The 15,826-nt window shown below is 44.9% G+C and overlaps 1 protein-coding gene and 1 long non-coding RNA gene across 2 annotated transcripts; both read right to left on the bottom strand.

The window, feature by feature from the left end:
* Window positions 1-1,220: 1,220 nt before the first annotated feature.
* On the bottom strand, window positions 1,221-6,599 carry GINS3 (GINS complex subunit 3). The gene is made up of 3 exons (XM_030282294.4): window positions 6,360-6,599; window positions 5,549-5,782; window positions 1,221-3,114 (listed from the first exon to the last, which is right to left on the bottom strand). The coding sequence occupies exons 1-3, from the start codon at window positions 6,531-6,533 to the stop codon at window positions 2,884-2,886; spliced, it is 639 nt and encodes a 212-aa protein (XP_030138154.3). The 5' UTR covers window positions 6,534-6,599; the 3' UTR covers window positions 1,221-2,883.
* A 4,604-nt stretch (window positions 6,600-11,203) lies between these two features.
* Window positions 11,204-14,705, bottom strand: LOC140684857 (uncharacterized). The gene is made up of 2 exons (XR_012057755.1): window positions 14,435-14,705; window positions 11,204-13,733 (listed from the first exon to the last, which is right to left on the bottom strand). It is a non-coding gene; the product is annotated as an uncharacterized lncRNA (long non-coding RNA).
* Between the last annotated feature and the right edge of the window lie 1,121 nt (window positions 14,706-15,826).

Raw genomic sequence — 15,826 nt, 5'->3', positions numbered from 1 at the left:
AGCCAGGTGCCACTGTGTCTCTCATTAAAATAATACTTGGTGTTACAGTATGTCAGTTCCCAGAACACTTCTTGTTGCTGCTCATCCTGGTTGGTGCTCAAATTTTGCCTATTTTTTCACTTGATTACAATGAAAATATTTGTGGCAATACAATAAAATGTGTCTATGGACTGATTTGTCATAAACATCAGCAGTCCTTAAATTTAAAAGCTAAAGGACATGGGAGAAATAAAAAGTCCTTTTCAGACCTTTCCCAGGTAGCTCTGTAATGAAGATTTATTGTACCATTCTGAAAACACACAAGTTCGAACTTCTCTAACTTAAAGCTTGCTGCAGTGCTATGGGAAAGGACAGCTGTGTTCACAAAAAATAAAAGACCACTCTTGTACTTCTGGACGGGAAAAAACCTAAGCAATACTGTAATTTAAAATTACAGGATCAGATTTTTTAAGGGTCTTAAACTCACGGTTACTAGAAGTGGCATTGCCTTCTTACAAAAAGTCTGTGACACTGAAGACTACTTCAGAGATTTATTTTTCTCCCCACTCTGAAGGCTGTTGCACAAAATGTTGGCAAGTGAGCAACCTTCTGTTTGAATTTTGCATCCAGCAGTAGAGAAGAAAAATGTTCTTACAAATGCAGGAAAATTAGTTTGGATCGTCACCAAAACCAGTCCAGAAATTGATGAAACTCATGATTTTGGTTATAAACCAGCTACATCCCAACGCCAACATCTCAGTAAAATAATATTTACAATTGAAAGATGCTTGTCACAGATGGACTTCAACTTGCTCCCCTTGCAGCACTGATCACAGCTCTGCCACGGTACACAAAGTGTTTGCCACAGTGCCTGGAGCAGCAGGATCTGGATAGAGACAGCCAATTCCCACCTCCCACCACCACTACAACAAAGCTGAGGTAACATGGAGTCATTCTACCCATCTTATGTTCCTAAAAATGCAATTCATTAAAGGAATAGCTTATTGATTGGCTGGCAGGGTCTCTGCCACAACCTGTACAAGCTGCCAGATCCCACCTGGGCTAAGTCAGATAGGAACTATTTCTACACTGGTACAACTGCACAAGTTAGCTCCTGACCACATTACCTGTAAGAGCAGAGGGATTATCTATCATGGCCACACTTTTGTAGAGACCTGGACTTTCCCATTTGATTTCTCTGCTGCAGCACAATCAACAACACACTTTTCATATTACGAGCATTCCCTTACAAAACATTTATTCAGGATAAAAATCCAGAAATGGACAACTGCCAAATGTGTAAGCCACTATGTGCCATTAAGTCATTAAGTTCAGCAGCACTTCATCCTGCACATACTTCAAATACTTTGTCAGGCAAGCTTCCAGCTAGTCTCCCGTGGCAGGACAGCTGTCCCTGTGCAGCTGAGGGGCAGGCACTGTGATGGCTGTGAAGGCACAACACTGTTCCCTCTCACCACCTCCACAGGCTGAGCTTCAACAGCTCTGCCCAAGGAATGGCCCTTGATGCTCGAGGTGTTGTTTGAAGCATCCAAGGTGCATCTGCAAGTCCAGTACAGCTCCCCTGAGACCTGGATCGTGCTGTCACCTCCCAGGGAGGTGAAGTAAACCTCCCACAGAGGGAAGTGGAAGTGCTCAGCAGCACCAGGATTCAGCTCCTCTGCTTAGGTTCTCTTTCTAAAGAGGCACAGAAGCACCTGTAAGGTGTCTAATACTGCTCCCAAAGGACAACCATCCTGATGACTGCAGGAACTAAGCCCTACAGAAATAACCATGTCTTCTGTCTCCAGTCCAATGGGACTTGAGATGATCCAGGTTTAAGGGCATCCACATGGGATGATAATCACTGTGTTGTTCAGCAAGTCCCAAATCCAGTCACTCCTACTGGCAAGGATCACATTTACCAGGATTATATTCCTAGATTCATTTGGATGGAGCAGAAGGAAGGAAACTCGGTTTATTTGCTCTGTCATTTCTACTAACCAAATTTAGAAATTAGACGTATTTCTCACAGGAGGAACAAATATCTCAAAGGTTGATAATGGGACAGAGTTTCCATTGAAGTTTCTGCTTTTGATCTGGTCCAGACTTTACTCTTTGCTGCCTTCTGCTTCCTCCTCTGTAGAACACCCATCACAGAGACAGCCAATTCCCACATCCAGCACTTTAAAAGCCACAGGCATCAAACAAGAACACTCTTTACTGCACAGCACCAAGGTCACAAGGGCCAAAAAGGGAGAGAGAGGACAAGGCAGCACGAGACCTGTGCAGCCACTTGCTGTGTGGGTTTGAGGAGGTATTTCTCTCCAGGGCACTGCTGTGTACAGGAGTCAGCAAAGAAAAACATTCCTGCCTCACAAAGAGCACATGTTCCACCTCAGTGGATAAGAAATGAAAAAAAATTAATGCTGTATCAGATTTTTTCCAGATCACTGGGGTTCTCTAAAGAACAGGAAACCTTGAAACAGCTGTTCATAGAATCAACAGCTGTTTCCAGGAGGTTGGGATGGGAAGGACAACATGAAATACATAAATTATATTTCTGTCCAGATCTGGTATTGTAAATATCAATTTGGAGCAATAATTAGTATTTATTATGCTTTTAGAAAATCCTCCCATAGCCTTTCAGCCACCTAGCAAACACTTTAGCTGCAACTCCTCAGGAGTGCTATGAGTAAGCTGTAAGGCTGTTCAGTGGTGTGATCTAGTTTTTATACCCTTGCCCTCTACCTTTAAAATTTTCATTAGTTTTATCCGAAGCTGTTACAGAGAAGAATTCCCATTAATGGACAGGGAGTCTGTCCTTCCCTAAATTGATTGATTTTTCTCTTCTACGAAGGGCTGTAAATCTGTATCCCCCAGTGCAACTTCACGTTCTTCAGACTTTTAACCATCCACTTCTGTGAGCTTTCTTTTCCCATAGTTCTGCACCAGACTGGAAGCTGTGATTTGAGAAGCCTGTCCCTTTTCCCAGCACTGGAAGTCATTCAGCCCTTTCTGGCCCACTTGAAAGAGAGCCCGTTCCAGCTCGTCCAGCCGAGCCACCAGCGCAGACGTGTCCTCGTTGTAGGCGTTCTGAGAGGAGTCCATGATGCGGCGGAAACGGGCAATGAACGTCTGAGGGGAACAAACAGAGTCACTGACAGGTAACACAGAGCCCCCCCAGCTCAGACCTGGTGGCCTGAGCTCTCAAAATTAAAAATCCAAAGTTTTAGGCTGCTGTTCACAACAAGCCAAGGGTCTGCAACCAGCACAGCACTTGTTAAGCTTAGCTACAAAGACAAAACCACTCCCTGCCTGAGCTGGGACATCAAATACCTGATGGGAAGCAAACACAGAATTGGATTTTGGCTGCTCCCTTACAACAGTCTTGAGGAGACCACAGGATACAACACAATTATGATCTATTCTGTCTCACTTCTCAAGCAATCATTGCTTTAGAGCAGGAGGAATGAATCTCATGCCACAACAGCTGCTGCAGGAACGTACAAGCTGCAAGTTGTCAATGTCCTGCAAGTTAAGCCAAACTGCTGCTGAAAAGCATTCAGTATGCTAGAAAAACACTTAACCATGAAAAAGGTGAAAACCCAAACCAAGCTGCAAGTTATAAATAGCATTTTGAAAAGCTAAGCAACAAGACATATTTAAGGCATTTTATTTTCCTCTCTATCTTTGCTTTTGGGAACTGGAAAAAAAAAAGGGGTCAAAACTCTTTGAAAACTGATTTTAGAATCACCAGAACTTATAGGATAAAGTAATAGGTTAAATAAGGACAAATTTATAGGTTTTTAAGTCAGCACAACTCCCCTCTTGTTTGCTTTTAAAAAGAGAAATCAAACCTGTCATGCTTTCATTTTTCTGTCAATAAGTAATGAATTCTACTATGGCTTTTTTCTTTAAGATGTCCATTAGGAGAAAAAGACAAAAAAAGGCATGGGCACCCCCTCAATGCACAAAGCATATGCTCAGTGGACAGCTCCAAGAAAGCAGCAGCACTTTAATGCCTCTCTGCATCAGCCTTACTGTAAAGCACAGAGAAAGAAAAAAAATTTGCAATAAAAATCATCCCAGCCCACTTAGAGACCTGGCTGAAGAGATCTCAGAGCTGTTAGTGGTTATGTTTAAAAGCTCAAGAAGACTGAAGTCTGGAAATAGACAAAGATGACATCTATCTTTTAAAAGAGAAAGGGGAGATGGAGAGGGAGAAGGGAAGAGCCATGGAATTGTAAATCCATCAGCATCAATTCCTGGAAGCATACTGGAACAAAGAAGCAATAGAGAAACTTCTGCAAGACAATAAAAGAATCACAGCCATCATGGACTTGCCAAGAACAAACTCCCAGAGCCCAGCCTGCTTTCCTGCTAGGGCAGGATGCCAGGCCTTGCACAGGCAGGAAGAGCAGCAGAGGGGTATCTGTCATGGGGCATTGTTGGAAGATGCAGCCAGAGCAGCCAAAGATGGTCAGGAGAGACAGCCATCATCCACAGCTCCTGTCAGCAGGGAGGAACACACTGAGGGGAGTTCCACTGGGGTCTCTGTGCAACCAACTACTGTTTGAGATGTTAGTTAATGAGCTTACTAAAGGAATAGAAGCTGTGCTTATTAAATCAGCAAGCTACATGCAGGAGAAGGGATGACTACAGGCATGTCAGGGAGCAGACCTCTTTAATTCATAACAAACCTGACTAATTAGAAAGATGGTGGGGAAACAAGAGGATGTCATTCACCCAGGACTAACAGAAAGTTTTACATTAAGGCAGAAATAGTGTAGAGTCAGGAAATTATTTGTTCACAGATGCACCCTGTACCACGTCACTGTGGACTGCAAACCAAACACAGATCCGTGTGACTGCATCGTGACAAACCAGATGCTGCACCAAGATGAGCCAAGAGCATCACAGCCACACAAAACTCACAAAGTAATCCTTTTGTTTGCATCAGCACAAGTCCTGAGACTGCACTGCTGTTCAGGGCACGGCGTGGTGGATGCAGATCCACTGGAGAGGCACCAGCAGTGCACAATGAGGGCAGTCAGAGGTTAGGGAGCATGACACATAGAGAAACATCAAATGAACTGGGACTGCTGCAGGAAGGAAGAGAATAATTTGTCCTCAGCATTTGCTTTGTATGAGACAAACAGAACAGAGCTTGTGGATGAGCTTTGGTTCAAACACTGGAGCAAAGCTCCTAAGGTGAGGCTGGCAAGGTACTGAAAGAGATTGCCCAGAGCAGTATGAGATCTCAGTGTTAGAGAGATTTAAAGATAGGTATAATTAAATAATCCTACATCTCCTCTAGTCCTGTTTTACAGGATTTTATGAAATACCATATTCACAGTGTGGAAACACCAAGCTAAAATTACACTTCTGAATGCACACTGGAGGCTTCCAGCACCAGCCTGTGCAGCTGCCAAGAGGGACATCTATATTCAATCCAGAAGTCATTTGGATTAAACCAGGATATTTCTCCTGAAGACTGCTAAGCAGGTGGGAAGGAAATGAAGACAAAAAAATGCAAATCTAAGTTTCAAGACCTGATTCAGATACTTGCCTGCAGGATAGTCTGAGCTATCTCAGGATTCTCTGGATTCTCAAAATTCAGGAGCTGTGAGCCAAACCCGTAGTAGTAGGGCCCCATTTTATGCAGATCAACCACATTGGCATCAGCACTGAACACCGTCCTCCAGGCTTCCTTGTAAATCTTTGGCAATTCCACAGAGATGATTCTCCTTTTGCTGTCGTGCAGCCCTTTAGCAAGCCACAGGGGGATTTCCAGCTTTGATCCCTGGGGGAACGAGAGAAGCAAAAGTTATCCTTGCCATGAAAGTACACCTGAAGCAACCCTAAAGACATAGAGTGCATGTCTAGAGGAAATTCTCTTTATTAATGGAGATCCAGCATCATAAAAAGTCATTTTTGTTTTCAGAACAGTCCTTTGTGACTGTAGCATAAACCAGACACACTTTAGATGCCTTATTACCACAAAACTCAGAAAATGGACTTTTTATTGACGCTCTACGGTTTAAGAATTGGAGCTGATGAAACAGCAAGAGAAAAAGAAGGGGAAAAAAACCCCAAACAGGCAAAGTGTATATAATAGAAGCAAAAAACAGCTTTAGGGAAAGTAGCGATGAGCATCACTGCAGTGACCAGGAAGAGAGGGCGGCCTGGCCTGGGAGGCGCAACAGGAGATGGGGGTGAGGAAGGGGCCCTGGGGCAGAGCCCCCCGCGCCCCTTCCCCTCCCGAGAGCGACAGTCCCGTGTCCCGTGTTCCCTGTCCCCTGTCCCGTGTCCCCTGTCCCGTGTCCCCTGTCCCGTGTCCCGTGTCCCGTGTTCCCTGTCCCGTGTCCCCTCCCCGTTACCTCCGGGACGGACTCGGCGCTGCCGGCGCCCTGCCCCATCAACACGGCCAGGCGCGGCAGCGCGCTCTCGGCACGGCCCGGCAGCTTCTCCTGCGACATCAGGATATCGTCCAGCGAGAGGAAATTCTCCTCCATGCCCAGCCCGGGGCCCACGGGGAAATACGCCTCGGACATGGCCGGGCCGGGCTCCCGCCAGCCCGTGAGGCACCGCCCGCCGCGGCACCGCGCATGCGCCAGGCCCGCCCGCGCCCGGCCCCGCTGAGCGGGGAGCGGGATCGGGATGGGGATCGGGGATTGGGGATTGGGGATTGGGGAGCGGGATCGGGATGGGGATCGGGGAGCGGGATCGGGATGGGGATCGGTGTCGGGGATTGGGGATCGGGGATTGGGGAGCGGGGATTGGGGATTGGGGATCGGGATGGGGATAGGGGAGCGGGATCGGGATGGGGATCGGGGATTGGGGATCGGGATGGGGATCGGGGATTGGGGATTGAGGATCGGGATGGGGATTGGGGATTGGGGAGCGGGATCGGGATGGGGATAGGGGATTGGGGTCGGGGATTGGGGAGCGGGATCGGGATGGGGATCGGGGAGCGGGATCGGGGATTGGGGATTGGGGATTGGGGATTGGGGATTGGGGAGTGGGATGGGGATAGGGGATAGGGGATTGGGGTCGGGGATTGGGGAGCGGGATCGGGGACTGGGGAGCGGGATGGGGATCGGGGGTCGGGATCAGCACTGGGAGCGGGATCAGGATCGGGAATGGGAGCGGGGTCGGGATGGGGATCGGGGTCGGGGATTGGGGAGCGGGATCGGGGATTGGGGAGCGGGATCGGGGATGGGGATCGGGGAGCGGGATCGGGATGGGGATGGGGATAGGGGAGCGGCATCGGGATGGGGATCGGGGATCGGGATCGGGGTCGGGCAGCGGGATCGGGGATTGGGGATTGGGGAGCGGGATCGGGGATTGGGGAGCGGGATCGGGGATTGGGGATTGGGGAGCGGGATCGGGGACTGGGGAGCGGGATGGGGATCGGGGATCGGGATCAGCACTGGGAGCGGGATCAGGATCGGGAATGGGAGCGGGGTCGGGGATCGGAAGCGGGATGGGGATGGGCGCAGGCATCGGCACCGCGGCTGCCCCAGGCCGGGGCTCCGCAGCCCGAGGGGCGTTAGCGGCGAACCGGAGCCGTGTCGGGACAGGACAGGGGGATGGACCCACACCGGGATCGGGTTTTGCGGGGAATTCCTCGCTGTGAGGCCCTGGCACAGCCTGCCCTGAGCAGCTGTGGATGCTCCATCCCCGCCGGTGTCCGAGGCCGGGTCGGACGGGGCTTGGAGCAGCCGGGGCCAGCGGGAAGTGTCCCTGGTGTCCCTGGTGTCCCTGGTGTCCCTGCCCATGGCAGGGCACTGGGACAGGGTGGGCTCTGCCGTCCCTTCCCACACGGAGCATTCCAGGGATTCCCTGCCCCTCAGAGCGCTGTTCCAGAGGCGGGGATGTCTCCCTGCGGCTCCAGCGCTCCATCCGCACCCTCCAGGGCCTGTGGAAAGCCGAGGCAGCGCTGCCCGTGGGGTTGGTTGTGCCCGGGGGGTTGGTTGTGCCCGTGGGGTTGGTTGTTGGTTGTGCCCGGGGGGTTGGTTGTGCCCATGGGGTTGGTTGTGCCCGTGCTTCTCCTGGGCACTCAAGGACGTGGCCCACCCTGCGGAGCGCATCACCAGGCTGATGGATGTGGCTGTGCTGAGTGGGCAGTGCAAGCGAACTGTGCGTACCTTGGGTTTCAAGGGGAGGCTACAGCCCAGAATTATTTGTTTTAGTGCTGTAATACAAAGAATCAAGTCATGTTTTGATGGCAGAATCAAATACCCCGTGCTAAATTCTGGGTTTGGTTGTGTGAGGATAAAAGAAGTGGTTATCCCCCATTTTGATCAGTATTTTACTTCATTTTATAACCTGACCTTGTGCTTTTTTTGCTCATCGTTTTGTTGTTTAGAAAGTAGTTCATTTTTCATCAGATTAAATTTTTCATGCTATTCCTTGAGCTGTACGTGCTGAAAACTACTTTTTCTATAGACAGTGGTCTATAAAATAACGTTTAAATAATCTAGTAAATATTTCAGTCTTTGTTCTGTTGAGGAAGGAAGATAAACAATTGAGCAGTGTTGCAACGCCTGACAATTTCCCTGAGAAATAATCATGGAGTTATTTATAGAGGGTTTGATGACTTTTTTAATGACATTTTCAGTCCATGACTGAGGCGTAGCCCAATGCACCTTTAATCATCTGTTAATTCCTACAACCTCAGCATTCTTCCTGCTGCTGTTTGCTCAAGCTGGATCTGCTATGATTTGTTACTGTTTTGTCATCGTTAATTAGCATGTTGGTACTTCATCAAAGTCAGGCCCATGCAAAAATAATAAAATTTGAACCAGTTTATTAAATCTTGTGCTGTTTTATTTCATATTGAGAAAAATAAAGCACAGCCAGTGTGGGCTGGGACCTCAGGATGATGTGCTTCCGTCACTTCCATGTCCCCTGGGTCCCACGGCAGCCTGTGCTATAAAAATCCAGCCAACAAAGACACGCTGAGGTTTTGTGAGCTGTGTGAGCAGAAGAGATGTACCCATGTGTGTTTGTCAGTGTGACACCCACACTGCAGATTCCAGTGTCCCCTTTCCTCATTAGTCAGGTATATTAAATACTGACAGCAGCTGTAAGGGCATTCATGCCTCCAAAGAGAGATTTCATGTAAAGGTCATGTAAAGATGCTGGATTTTTTCCTACAGCATAGAAAACAAACATTATATCCATTTTTTAGCAGCACTAACTACTGTCCTGTATTGCTTTTATGGTTTGGGGTTTTTTTTTTTTGTTATTTTTGTTGGTGGTTTTATTTTTGTTTGTTTTAATGGGAGATTAAGACTCACTGTTTGGAAAATAAATCCTTCTATCTATGCACATTTTCCAGATGAGTTGCAGAGCAATTTCTGAAAGCTCTTTCTAAAGGACAGTTCTGATAAAATTATAATTTGCTGAATTGGATTAGTAAAAGTATTCCCTGCTTAAAGAGGTTTAGGAAACAAATCTCTGCTAAATATGAAAGTGTGCACTTTGTGAGTGAGAAGAGAGAATGATGCAAATGGATTCTGCTTTTTCCAGGCTGCACAGCTAAGACATCTGGAAAAAGAAGAAAGGAAAGCACAATTTCCCTGTGTCCTGAAATGCCTCAACCTCCAGCATGTGACACAGAAATAAGCACCAAGGTGCAGAAAGCCCAAAGTACTGGGCAAAGCTGAGAGAACACACAGGAAAAGATGTTTACACTCACTGTAAAATCAGTTGAAGAATGATTCTTTTGTGAGAATTTTAAAGCATAATGAGTTTGGTGGACAAAACTATGTCACCCCTTTTTGTACTATATTTGCCTTCTCATCCCCAGAAAAGCATCAGGCAGGTTCTAATTCTTGAGCACTTGTGTGTGAATCTTAGTGTAAAAATATGCATAACGAGCCCCGCATCCTAAACTATATTGTATTTTCATAAATATGATTTCAAGGCCTTCCTGAAGGAAAAGGTATGTCCTGTGTCATGACTGATACACGCCAAAGATTGAATAATGACAGAGAAGAGTGTTACAGAATTAAGGTTGAGCTGTGATGAATAAAACCCAAATTACCTGAAGGTACAGCAGATAAATTAGAGGATTGCAAAGTACGGGAAAGAGTAAAATCTTAGAAATCGAGGAACAGCCTGTTACATCTAATCTATGTTCTTCTAAAATCTTGAATACCACAGAATTCAGCCAATTTAATAGGAGATAAATTTGGGGAAGCTGGGCTGTTACCTGCTTCCTCCGGGCCTTTGATCAGAGCAGCCCGTGTCTGTGTGTGCTGCAGAGCTGCTGAGCTCTGCACTCAGCATCTGCATGTGGGGCGATGACAGAGGCAGCTGATGGAGCCACCCTGGCTAATCTAAACAGCATTAAATCCGCCAAGGAAGTCAGCTGAAAGAGCTGCAGGATGCTGATGAGAGAGGGAAGCACCTCTCTCCCTGTGGTCTCTCCTTACCCTACGTTTTAAGGTTAAACTGGGAGAGGAATCATCAGTCTCCACGTATTGGACTAAACCACAGCACAAATTAAGGTTAACCTTGAATCTTTTTCCCCTCTGAGATAGAGAGGATTACAGAATGATTTGCTTTTCTTATTTGCATGTGTTATCTGGTAATTAGAGATGCTGGCAGGGTTTGTGCTGCCTTAGCATCCCTAGATGAGACATCTGAAGAACCAGAGTTTTACTGTCTGACCTGGCTGAAGGATCCGGAGCAGCACCGGGGCGTGTGGTACCCACACTGCTGAGAGCAGAGCTGGAGGAAGGCAGCACACCCATCCCTCACCCCCAGCCCTGGCCGAGGCTCTGAGCTGCTTTAGCTCATTATTTACTAAGTAAGTAGCTAATGCTACTTAGATACTCCTTTCCCTCCTGGAAGTTACACTCGATAAATTTGCATTTCCTAATCTGTTAACTTGCCCGTGGCAGTGGGAGACCTCATTTGTAAATCCTACTCTGTTTTTGCTACCCTTTGTTGTGCAAATACGGGTGTGTAACTCAAGGAAAGCAATTGGCTTCAGTGGGATTATGCTGAGGGAGTGTCATGAATAAACTCTGCTCTCCAAGGGCAGGTTCTGCAGTCCAGCACAGCTTCATCTTTTGAAGGAAAAGGAGTAGCAGCACAAATCAGTAGTTAAATTGAGGAAATTATCACTTTCCTGTTCAATTTATCTGCGAATGTGAGATGTTCAGCAGCAGTAGTGTCAGCGTTCAGGAACACACATCATCACGGGATATGATTATCTGCAGGCGCTTTTATTGAGAGCTCTGGGAATCGGGGTACAGACCCAAATCTGACTCCGACACGGCTTTCGAGCTGAACGTATTTTATATTCTATCGTTATATAACGTACATATTAATTATTAAACTTATATTGTTCTATTGTATACATTGACATGAGTTTCTTGTGATCTTTCTTAGGTCCCTGACCATAGTTTCATGATTATTCTTACGATTAAACAGTAATTATATTTAATTACTAAACAATCATCACATCTAACAATTATATCATTTATCATGTACTAGCTACACAGGTGCAGTTCTAGCAAGGTACAAAGTCTTCATGTACTTAGGGTATTTATTTTCTTTTCAGGGCCTACTAAGCTTAATTTTCCTTTTAAGCCTAAATCCCCATTATTTTAAATCCCTTTTACTATCAGTACACCATATTTGTATTTACATTCCAGAGTATCATTCGTTTTCATGTGGAGGAAGTGTGGAGGACTGTGTGGGAGTACAGCCACAGATGAAATGATGGGATTTAGGGTAACCAAACATCCTATGGGAAGGATCTTTTGGCTGCCATCTTCCAGCAAGGGTCTCTCAGCCAGAAGGCAGCTGGGAGTGTGGCCAGCTTGAATTTCAAAATCTTTTAAACACCTTCTAAAAAAGGAGTATTGAAGTCATAAGATCAACCAGATGCTGTAGCTGGCATTGCAAAAAAAAAAAAAAAAATCCGAAAAAACAAAAACATCTCTAGAATTCCAATATTTTTTCCCATCTGTCACTCACTCTGTTATTATGCAGGAGAGGATTCAGCACTCTCCAAGGCTTTTTCAACCATTGTGTAGTTTCTCAGGTAAGTGGAGAGTCACAGTTAAATCAGCAGCAGGCATTTGCAGAAAGTTTCTTGTTTTAAGCAGTAGTTCCATGTTGCTAAAACTTTTCATGGTTTAGTTGGGAATGCTGCCAAAATTGTGGATCTTTCTTCCATTTGGAGTTCCCTAGATGACAATTCTCTATTGTTTTTGTTCAGAAGTGTGGGAAAATTGTAATTGTGATAACTGCCTTTAACAAGAAATTAAGGAAATTGCTGATGACTGTGCAGAATTGCTGATGACTGTGCAGCAAATTCTAAAAGAGTGACATTTCTCAAACTTTTGGTGTCTCAAGGTGACTGTGATGATGTGAGTAGAAAACTCACAGTATTTTAATTTCTTTCACATACACTCACATGATGGGGATGAAAGAAAAGTACTGTGTTCATCTTGACAGGGACACCCCTTCCTTCTCATAAAGCACTCAAGCTGCTGAGCAAAACAATGAAGTCTTTCCACAGCATAAAACATTAAACATCAGCAATTTCTTTTTCTTGTGTCTCACCATTCATAGTAAATATCCTAGGGAGATGTTGGAAATGATGCTCTTCCAATTAAGTTGCATGAACTCCAGCTCTATTCAGCTAAAGGCTGTTCAATGCCCAGAGACAAAAAACATCTAATGAATCAATCTTTGTGCACAGAAAAAAACTTTCTTTTTCTTTTCTTTTTTTTTTTTTAAGGAAGTTACATAAAAGCTAGAAGCTGATGACCTCTTTGAAAGGAAGAGACAGGAGTGGGTTGCTATATGAGCTTCACTTTCTAAATGATGTGGGGGCTTCTTTTTTCTGAGCTATCCAGGACATTTCCAATAAAAACAAGCTAAAATATGCAGCTTTTACTGCTGTGAATAAAAGATTATTCTTTGTCTTTCAGATTCAGATAAGCAATTGTAAATCTGGCTACAGATTTTTTTCATGCTTTTCTCTTTATATCCTAATACTCCTGTTCTTGACTCTAGGTTCTTTTGCTTTTATTACTCTGGAGAGTTTCACAGTAAGTAACTGGAAAAGAAAAAAAAAAAGGAAAAAAAGCAAAAAAAAAAAAAAAAGGAAAAAAAAAGCAAAAAAATAAAAAGCAACCCTATGTATTTCTCAAGATCCAGAATGAGAACTTGAATTCTGAATTGCACAGAGAGTAGGTTCCTACCAACTCATGTGTAAGTAATCAGTCAGTTACCAAAACATGAATGCCATCAATTTTTTCACTGCCTTCATTCAGATTTCTTCTATCTGGCTTCTTCAGCACCACGAGCTGGAGGGAATGCATTCATGTCTGTGTTCAGCTGCCTGTGCTCTTTGAACCACGGTTTCAGCCTTCCTCCAGCCCTTCATCTGTCAGCTCTAGATCAGCAGAATGCTGATATTCCAGGGCTTTTTCAGAGCATTAATGCTCCTTTTGGCCCATGGCTCACTGTCTTTGGCCAGCAGAATCTTTGAATTCCTTAAATCTGATTGCCTGTTGGCTACTGTTTTTCAGTTCTGGACTGTGGGTATGTGGTCAGGTTGTCCTGTGTTTTTTTAGGCATATGAGAACAGGAAAAGATCCAAATTGTTTCTTCTCTGATCACATATGGGAAGGGAAATCTAACAGCACCTCGCTGGAGCACACTGCATTGTGTCAAAAGGTAGAGAATCTTGTTCTTAACTTGTGAGGAAGCTTTTCATCCTTCAAGGAAAGAAATGCTGTAGAAATGTCAGGTTACACTGAATACATGCTGAGAATTTGGCTGATATAATGGGATTACAGTCCAAATGAGCACACCAAAAATTCTGTGTCCCAGTGAGAAAGACTATTAATGTAATATCAACTAGGAGTTCTGTGAGGAGCAGAGCAAACCCAGTTTCTTGCTGGCATTCCTGGTGTCATGGGGAGATGGAGAAGTGGCTGCTGCATATCAGTTTCTAGAGGTTGGCAGACAGCAGCAATTTCTGAGCTGTCCAAAGGTATCACAAGCAGAATGGGAGATTTAGACAAAATTTATCAGGGATACCCTCCCACTGAGTCACGAGCAGCAGAAAGGACCCCCTTGCTTTCAAAATCCCTTCTCAGAGACAAGATGCAGCTGGTTCCAACTCTACCCCCAGACTTGGTCTGTGGTTTATGTCTAAAGAATTATATAGGTGCAATTGAGCCTTTGTACTACTTTGTCCTTCAGGAGTAAGGATGGTAAACCAAAAATATTTGTATTAATAAAAAAAAACTTATTTATTTGGATTGATGATGATTAGATTAAGAGATTTTAATCAGAATTATTTACTGCACAGAATAGGTAGTGCACTACCTGTGCACTATTTATTGCAGCATTATTGAAGCAATTGTATCCAAGCCAGCAAAAGAATTATTAGGTAGAGATCGATGTTACTCACCCACAGCAAGGATCATGGGCAAATCTCTTTTGCTCCTGTGATGTTTAACTTTGGGCTTGATGAGTCTGGCTGGTCTCAGCATTCTTCAACACCAAAAGCACTCAACAGTTCAGGTCAGCACTGACCCTCCTTCTCCATCCAGCACTGCTCACTTTTGCACTGGGGTGAGTTTGGAGCTGTTTCACCCCGTGCAGGCAGAGCAGCCTGACACAAAGGGATGCCTGTGAGGCCCTGCAGGTTCCTCTACCCACATCATTTGCCAGACCAGTCAGGCAATCCCAGGTGGTGGGAGCTTGGGAAGCATGAGAGGAAGGTTTGAGAGGTTAACCATTGCAGGCCAGGGACTGAGGGGAAAATGCACTTCATTTTGAGCATCCTATCTGGAAGAATTCCAGTGATTCACAGTGTGGGGGAATGCAAAAAAGAGACAAGACAGGCAGCTTGCATGTCTGACAGCTGAATGGCTCTGTAGTTCTGAGAACATCCTGTCTCGGTGTATCCTCAGATCTGACAGCTTTGCTCTGTCAGGCAGGGACTGCTCTGTGATCCTGTAAAGTTTATCTTGGTTTTCATGAAACACCTCTGTACATGCCCAGCAATATATCTCATTGCCAGTAAGCCAGCAGTGTGCAAGTGCCAGCAGCTAAATATCCAGGAATGTTATATTCAAAAGTGACAAAACCCCATGAGATGTGTTAAAAGCAAACACATTTTCTCTGGACTTTGTGGCTTGTACTCAGTGGCAGCCTTTATCACACAAACACAGATGAGGATTTTTGACAGGGTTTTAACCTCTTCTAGGAGAAGCTGCATATCTTTTGATTTCCTTATTTTTCTTATAATCCTGTATTTACAAGCAGAGCTAGTAAAATAACATAAAAATACATTAAGTGGGGAAGGTTTGGCAAACGCAGCATAATCTTGTTGAGATGACTGATGGCTTTAGATCTTGTTTTTAAAAAAAGGAGTACAAAAATCTATCTCCTCGCAGAATTACAGGCAAAATATCTCCATGGTATAAATAGATGTAAATCCACTACAGAAAGTGTATCTTTTATCAGAATCACTGAGGGTGATTTTATTGTTTTGTTGATGACATCAACATATATCTGTTGACAACAATTCAATATTACAATTAGCAGTCCTTAAAGACAGTGACACCTTCTTTGATGGGTGCTTCAATGCAAATGCTTTGTTTTTTTCTCTTTTGACTAATAATCTCCATCCCAGAGTCTCAGAGTGCATTGTGTTGTGTCATAGAGATCTTTGCCTTTCCCTTCTGAGACTTGTATGCAGAGCAGAGCTGTTTCTGTGCTCCAATTCTAAATGCCCACAGTTCTATGGCTTTTCTAGTAGAGATGTCAGACTGGATGGTAGCTGTTTTTCATTTCA

The sequence above is a fragment of the Taeniopygia guttata genome, chromosome 11 (assembly GCF_048771995.1).
Source record: "Taeniopygia guttata chromosome 11, bTaeGut7.mat, whole genome shotgun sequence".
NCBI classification, from domain to species: Eukaryota; Metazoa; Chordata; class Aves; order Passeriformes; family Estrildidae; genus Taeniopygia; species Taeniopygia guttata.
Note: the sequence above shows the minus strand (reverse complement) of the source record. Positions and strands in the feature narration are given on the sequence as shown.

What these genes read in the sequence shown, in the direction of transcription:
- GINS3 (XM_030282294.4), bottom strand. Translation starts at nt 6,533, where the DNA reads ATGTCCGAGGCGTATTTCCCCGTGGGCCCCGGGCTGGGCATGGAGGAG. An exon ending in GCGCCGAGTCCGTCCCGGAG is followed by an intron (nt 5,783 to 6,359) that starts GTAACGGGGAGG and finishes TCGTTCCCCCAG; the next exon opens with GGATCAAAGCTGGAAATCCC. An exon ending in TAGCTCAGACTATCCTGCAG is followed by an intron (nt 3,115 to 5,548) that starts GCAAGTATCTGA and finishes TGTTCCCCTCAG; the next exon opens with ACGTTCATTGCCCGTTTCCG.